Here is a 7,354-nt window from a genome sequence, read left to right as displayed (position 1 = left end):
GAAGGAAGGAAGGAAGGAAGGAAGGAAGGAAGGAAGGAAGGAAGGAAGGAAGGAAGAAGGAAGGGAGGGAGGGTATAAGGCAGCTGTGGAACCAGCATGAAGTGAGGCAGGGCAGTCACCCCACACAGGGGCAACTGAGGAGAGATGCTGCCAGGCTGATCACTTAACCTCTGTCTGCCTCAGTTTTCTAATCTGCAAAGTGAGATGATTATTAACAATTGTGAGGATTAAATCAGATAATATTTGTAAAGTGCTATATAAATGCTAGCTATTATTATTAAATAGATTGTGGTGTGAGGGGAACAGCTAGAAGATTAGTGTCAAAGCTAACATTTGTATGGTGCTTTAAGGTTTGTGAAACACTTCATACACATTATTTTGATCTGCTTTTTTGACCTTTGCTAAGATCATTAATAAAGGTGCTACCTCTGTTTCTTGTTAAGTAGCTGGCAGACTTGTTGGTATTGAAGGTCTTGGGCAGTAGTTTCATGAGTATTCTCATGAGCTATTATTTTTCTTTCCCTTCCCACCAGGGGTGAAGCATAAAATTGAGAGGCAGGAGCATGTAGTGGACCTAGGCCAAAAAGTCATGTGACCTCATCATTCTTCAAATACTTATTAGCTCTGTGACCGTGGACAAGTCACTTGATCTCTCTCTCACTTTCCTCATCTGTAAAATGAAAGAGCTGGACTGAGTGACTTGGAATGTCCTTTCCAGCACTACACTTATGAACTCTGAATCCTAATATGTTATAGATAGAGATCTGACAGATTATGCAGTCTGACCCTCTCATATTTTGCTTCTGGGAGGTGGACAGACTTAACCAAGGCTACAGGGCAAGTAGCAAGATGATAGTTTGTTTTGGGGACAAGAAGAGGGGAGGAGATTAAACAGGGTGTGTGGGGTGGGGGAATCCAGAAATCACATTGATCTCATTCATCTGTCCCTAAACGCAAATTTAATCTGATTGGTTGTTTTAGGTTGACTGGGGGTGGGGGAATGGAAGTCCTGAAGGGATAGTCTATGGTCACTTCCTCCTAACCAGGTCTCCTCTTCCCATACATAGAACAGACAACAGAATTGGGGCCTAATTTTGGGAGGTGCTAAGTAGTCAAAGCAGGTAATATACCTTCAGAACTAGCTTCTCTTAGGACCCACATGTGAATCCTTGTCTTCAAATTCTCAGTCTAAGAACTAGGCTTGATAAATCCAAGAACTAAGTCTCTCAGATACCCTTTGGTTTCCTTTGCCCATAAACTTGGGTGCTGGAGAAAACAGAATCAGTGAATTTTAGAGTCAAAAATAACTTTATAATGGCTATCATCCACTCCCTACCTACTTTAATAAAGCTGGTATCCAAAACATGGTCTTTGGAGTCCAAGATTCTGGGTTCAAATCCCGACTCTGATGTTTACTACCTGTGTGACTTTGGTCAAATATCTTAAACTTCCCGGGGCTCAGTGGCCCCCTCTGTAAAATGAAGTGGTTGGATCACACAGTCTCTGAGTTCTTGTATAACTCTACGTGACTCTATAATGTCCAATGAGAGGGACTGATTCTCCTGAAATTGTGTCCTCTTCAAGCTTGCAAGAATGTACCAATAATAACACTTCTTGCCCCACAGAGTTTAAAGCCCTTTGTATGCATTCTTTCATTCGATCCTTAAAATGACCCTGATATAAGACACAGCAGGTATTAGGCCCATTTTAGAGATGAGGGAAGTGAAATGATCTGTCCAAAGTCAAACAGGTTCTGGGCAAAGATTAGGACCCAGGTACTCTGTCTCTTAATCTAGGTCAGGGGTGGAGAAGCTGCAGTCACATGGGGCCCTCTAGGTGCTCAAGTGCAGCCCTTTGACTGAACCCAAACTTCACAGAACGAATCCCCTTCATAAAAGGATTTGTTCTGTAAAACTTGGACAAGCAAAAAGCTGCACCCGGTGATCTAGAATGCCGCATGTGGCCCCAAGGCCACAGGTTCCCCACCCCAATCTAGATTTTAAGCTCTTTGTAGACAGGTGCTGTGTCTTATAAAGCTTTTATAGAGTATGTCTAAAAGTCTAGCCAGAAACATAAGCCATTAGTGAATGCCTACAGCCTCCAGAGACCACACAGTCTCAGGCAGCTTGCAAATGCCCAGTGAAGATTTGCTGGTTTATCTTCTACCTGCATATAGACTTCTTTGCTCTATGATTGATTGACTTGTGATATATCAACTTATTCAAATGAAACTGACACTGTATTTGCCTTGAAATAAATATAGGGTCATGTCTGATTTACATCTGATAAATCGTAATATCTGAATTATAGTTTGTTGTTGAGTATTTACAGTCATGTCTGACTCTTCGTGATGCCATTTGGGGTTTTCTTGGCAGAGATACTAGAGTGATTTGCCATTTCCTTCTCCAGTTCATTTTGCAGATAAGGAAACTAAGGCAAACAGGATTAAGTGACTTGCCCAGGGTCACATAGCTAGGAAGTGTCAGAGGCCAGATTTGAACTCAGGAAGATGAGCCTTTCTTCTAAGCCCAGCACACTATACACTGCACCACTTAGCTGCCCCATAATTATAATAAAGCTAACAAATGATTGAGAGGATGAAAGTTGTAAAGTGAAAGAAAATACTGGAATGAAAGAACTTGAAAGACTTATATGGCTCATTGCCATGCCTCCATTCAGATTTTCGCTACAGTAATGTGGACAATCTTATTTTGGGAGACTTTGGAGGAAAGAGGTTTCCTGAACTTTGTGGTTTTATACAAGTACTTTCCACAAATTAATTTAAGTGAGTGTGGGGAGCCAAAGAGGCCTGGTTCAGGATTCAGATATTAAATCCTAATAGTGGACTTTAAAGTCCATCTTTGAGATGGACTTCTTTGTTAAGTTAGCTCCAGAGTTCTTTGTTATGGGTTACACTTATAAGGATGTTGTTTGAGTTCTGAGACCAATGGGCTCTGCCCCAAGACTTTAGTTATTTGGTTCCTATGCAAATGTCCTCAAGGATCCTGGCTTAGGCTTAGGCCATGAGGCCAGCTCTCAAGAACATCCTTTGTAATGTGACAGCATATGGAAGGAGTTAACACTCTTCCTAAGATTCTCTGGCACCTAGAGAACAAAGCCTTATCAAAATGATAAGAATATTTGAGTCTTTTTTGTCTCATTGCTCTATAAAAACCTTGTCCTAAGAATCAATAAACGGAGTTCATGGTTCTTCCTTGAACTACGCACATGGCCTGGCCATTTCTTATTCACGTCTCTGACCATGCTTAGTGCTGGACACTGAGTAGCCCACGGAAAGTGAGTCTTAAAATAGCTCTGTGAGGCAGATACAATTATTGTCACCATTTTATAGTTGAGAAAACTGTGGCTCAAAAAAAAAAGCTTAGTGGCCATTTAGAGGCTGGGGTGTCAAAACTAGCAAGTGTCTGAAACAGGATTAAAGCTCTGGCCCAGGGGCGGCTAGGTAGCACAGTGAATAGAGCACCAGCCCTAGAGTCAGGAGGACCTGAGTTCAAATGCTACCTCAGACACATAACACTTATTAGCCGTGTGACCTTGGGCAAGTCACTTAACCCCAATTGCCCTGCCCTCCCCCCTCCAAAAAAATAAATTAAAAAAAAAAAAACCTCTGGCCCAGCACTGGTCCAAGTCCAGCACTCTATATTAATATGATTATACATTACATTGCCTCTCCCTTCCTAGGGCATAGAGGCTTCCTATTCCAGAGTTAAAGGAAGGGAGGTTTTTCATATTCAACATCTAACCAAAATCTATCCTACTTCAGTTTAAGAAATTTCCACTAAAACTGCCCCTTCAACAATAATAAAAAAGTAAATATGCTCACCTCTCATAAATTCACACCTTAACTTTTTCTTTGTCAAGATATGTAATCCCAAATCCTTTAAACTTTCGCCTCTAATTTTCAAACCTAAGCATTTCTACTGATCTCTTCTGAACCCTTTCCAAATCTCATTTAAATTGTGGAGCCAGGAAACAGCCACAGTGTTCTTGTACAGGTCTGACCAGTCCTGAATAGAGTTGGAGGATTATCTCAGAGTTTTCATGCTTCCTTTTATCTTTTTTTCTATTCACTGTTCCCCCCAATCATATTTGTTTCAAAAGTCTTATTGCATTTTCTGTTCAAAAGTATGAAATACGGTCCCCTATGACCCTAGGATCCTTTTCTGACCATTAGCAGAATAAAAATCTCCTAATCTGCCATTGTGCAATTTTATTTTTTCCTAAAGTAGGTTGACTGTCCTACCAAGTGTCATTTGTTGTGCTTCTCATAATTCCTCTAATTTATACATGAAGCACAATCTTCATCTTCAATCTGTTCTCCAGGATAGACTGGCTTCCATTTAAGGAGTGTGCTAAGCTTTTGGACTAAAGTCCTGTGGTACATGAGCTGGATTCTAGTTCTGGCTCTCTTTCTACAGGTCTCTTGTTAGCCTTATTAAGGGATGGAATCCCTTCTTTGTGCTTTCATTTTCCCAACTATAAAAATATTGATATCTTATTCCCACCCCCTGCAACAAGTAAAAAGCCTTTCTCCCTCCCCTTGGAGCCCTCATATCTCCTTAAAGTTCAACTCCAGGGTTACCTCCTCCCCAGAGCCTTTCCTGATTCCTGCTTCAGTTGTTAGTGTCACACACACACAAACACCCATCACTTTGTATATATTCTGTATATACTTACCTATGTACACACATGCTTAACTACCTCTGGACATTTACATTTCTACCATAAGAGGTAGACTCATTTAAGACAGAGACTGTTTTCATTTTTGCCTTTCTAACATGGGTGGCTAACCCAGTGTATGCCACATTGTGAGAGCTGAATAAATGCTTGTTGAAGTAAATCAAAATGATTTTTCCCCAAAGGGATACCTGTTCCTATTTGCCACCTTTGCTGTGAAAGGCAAAAATTGGCAGGAGATGGTCATTCATTAGTGGAAAGTTGTCCTGGAATAGTAACTACACAATCCCTGAGAAGGTACCTAAGAAAGAGAACATTCCTCCTCTATCTGCTTTCCCTAAGGAATGAGCACATCTCTTCTGGGTTTATATTCCACTCTTGGGATTTTACTCATCATTAACCTTCTCCCATCTTTATCTTGAAGATAGAAACACCTGCAATACATATTTCCAAAACTTCCAAATTTCTGAACAGAATTGTGACTAAGTTCTTAGTGCTGCAAACTAAGGGTTAAAATGTTTCCTCAACTTGGTCACAGTTTGATAAGAGGAAATTCTCAACAACGGAAACCCTGACAGCGGGAGAGCCGGGAAGGTAGGAAGGTACCAGGGAGAACACAGTCCCCATTAAAGAGATAAGCAAAGGATGTATGATGTATGAGGATGGATCCCTAGTGCCAACAACTATGAAAAGAGAAAGTCTCAACTGACTTCAAAGGATTTTTAACTCTCTCCCGACTGAGAATGAGTATTAACTAGTTGGAAACCAATAACACATTCCTTAACATGCTTGGAAATCTCACAGGCAAACTCAAATGTTACCATTTGCTTTCTTGAAAAAAAAAATAGCTTTTGTTTTTAGATAACTTTACTTTCGGGATATATTCCCTTTCCCTTCTCCATCCCAGGGGGCTTTTGTTTAAAAAAAAAAAGAAAAGAAAAGAATGAGAGAAGGAAGGAAAGATTGTTCAGCAAAACTAACATATCAATGTTGACTCAGGGTGTCTGTGTTCACACAATTCCTCACTCCCGCAGAGAAGGGAGGGAAGTTTCCAAATATTTTCAAGAATTAAATTACTATTAGCAATTAATTACTAATTATATCAGAGAAGTGTCCTTAATTTCATATTTTATATAATTATACTAGTCAAATACTAATTGTCATTCTTTATCCTGGGGACCAACTGTTGTCCACCGTTCCCATGGGATCCTAGATGTGGAACGGACCTCAGAAAGCTTCTAGACAAAACTCCTCAATTTGCAAATGAAGAAACCAAGAATAAGAAAGGCGAAGAGAGATCGCTGGAGATCCAAGAAACAGAGGTGGGATTATAACCCAGTACCTGTGACTGCAAAACCACTATCACACTGCTTCCCTTGCGATTGCTGCTCGAGAAGAAATGCTCTTGAGCGCACATACAAAGTGGAAACACTCGAATACTATTTGATTACCATTTAACAAACAATAAAAACCCAGTCTCTTCTTCACTGCCTGGGTGGCGGGCCGCCACATAAGGCCCTCAGAGCAACTCTCTCGGCAGCTGTTGGCCGAAAGATTCATTTTTTTTTTTTTTAAGAGAAGCTAAGCTTATGCTAACTGTCCCTGGATCCCGCAACCCGCTGGGGAGCGAAGGTAGCGCACCCTCACCTTGATGTTGCAGAAGGTGGTCGGATGATAGCTGGTGAGAGTGGTCCCGCTCGGGTATTTGCTCTGCTCAGGTGAGACTTCCATCGTCAGGCTTAAGCACACAGGGGAAAAGTCGTTGGACAGAGCAGATGGACGGACAAGTCCTCCTACCCACCCTCTCTCTCCGGCTCGCGGTCCCTTCGCTTCAAAATCAGTTAGCTTGTTCGTCCTGGGAAGAGCGCAGAATCCACTCGGCTCCCAGTGGGGATAGGGGAGGAGGGAGACAATAGTAAAGTCGCTGTGTTCCCCTGACCGGGACTTTCGCGGCTAAATCAGAAATGAACGCTGTCCAAGTGTGTCAGGGATCGCCTGAGTGAGTGAGTGAGTGAGTGAGTGAGCGAGAGAGTGTGAGGTTAAAGTTTTTATAAGTCAGGACTCTGAAGCTGATGATGAAACTTTTCCTCCTCCCTCTTTCTCTTTGTGTGTAAAGGAGCTTTAAAGGCACAGACAATCGCTTCTGCACCCATCCCTGGGGACGCACACGCCCCTCCCACTCCCAAGCAGGTGTGACTCAGTTTCTGTCACCTAGTTCTAACCTCTGGAGACCCAGGCAAAGGAGTTTGCTTTTCTCTCAAAGAGCAGGGAAATCCGGACTCGGAATCTGGGTTTTAGCAGAGGGAAAAAAACAACAAACCCCTTTCTTTAGGGAAAGACTAAGGTAGGAAGTTGGGGGAGAGGAGAGAGCTGCAGTGATCTGGTCTGGTTTATACATGCCTTCTTGTATGCAATTTATTTTTTATGTTTTCATTCAAAAGTGTCAGGTTGTTAAGCAGGAGGAGAGAGGCAATGGGGGGTGGGGGGGGAGTAGGGAGACTGATCCTCAAACAGGTACGAATGAGCCCTCCTTCCCAGCCTAGATTTACAGAGATTTACTTGCTTTCGTCTCTGCTTGTTTTCACTTGCAGCAAACCTGCGTTTTTAAAGTTCCGGAGAGAGTCTCTTTCTGAGATCTCACTGGGCTTTTGTTTGT

At 42.0% G+C, this 7,354-nt stretch overlaps 1 protein-coding gene across 1 annotated transcript in view; it reads right to left on the bottom strand.

Annotated features, from left to right (window-relative positions):
• SLCO2A1 (solute carrier organic anion transporter family member 2A1) overlaps window positions 1-7,137 on the bottom strand; it is a 151,919-nt gene extending 144,782 nt beyond the window's left edge. The window contains 1 exon segment of the mRNA XM_069108716.1: window positions 6,346-7,137. Within this exon segment, the coding sequence (XP_068964817.1) occupies window positions 6,346-6,429 (84 nt within the window). The 5' untranslated portion in view covers window positions 6,430-7,137.
• Window positions 7,138-7,354: the final 217 nt, after the last annotated feature.

This window comes from Petaurus breviceps, unplaced genomic scaffold (assembly GCF_028583685.1).
Source record: "Petaurus breviceps papuanus isolate PSGF00001 unplaced genomic scaffold, PetGlider_PUasm1.0 90424, whole genome shotgun sequence".
Taxonomy (NCBI): domain Eukaryota; kingdom Metazoa; phylum Chordata; class Mammalia; order Diprotodontia; family Petauridae; genus Petaurus; species Petaurus breviceps.
Note: the sequence above shows the minus strand (reverse complement) of the source record. Positions and strands in the feature narration are given on the sequence as shown.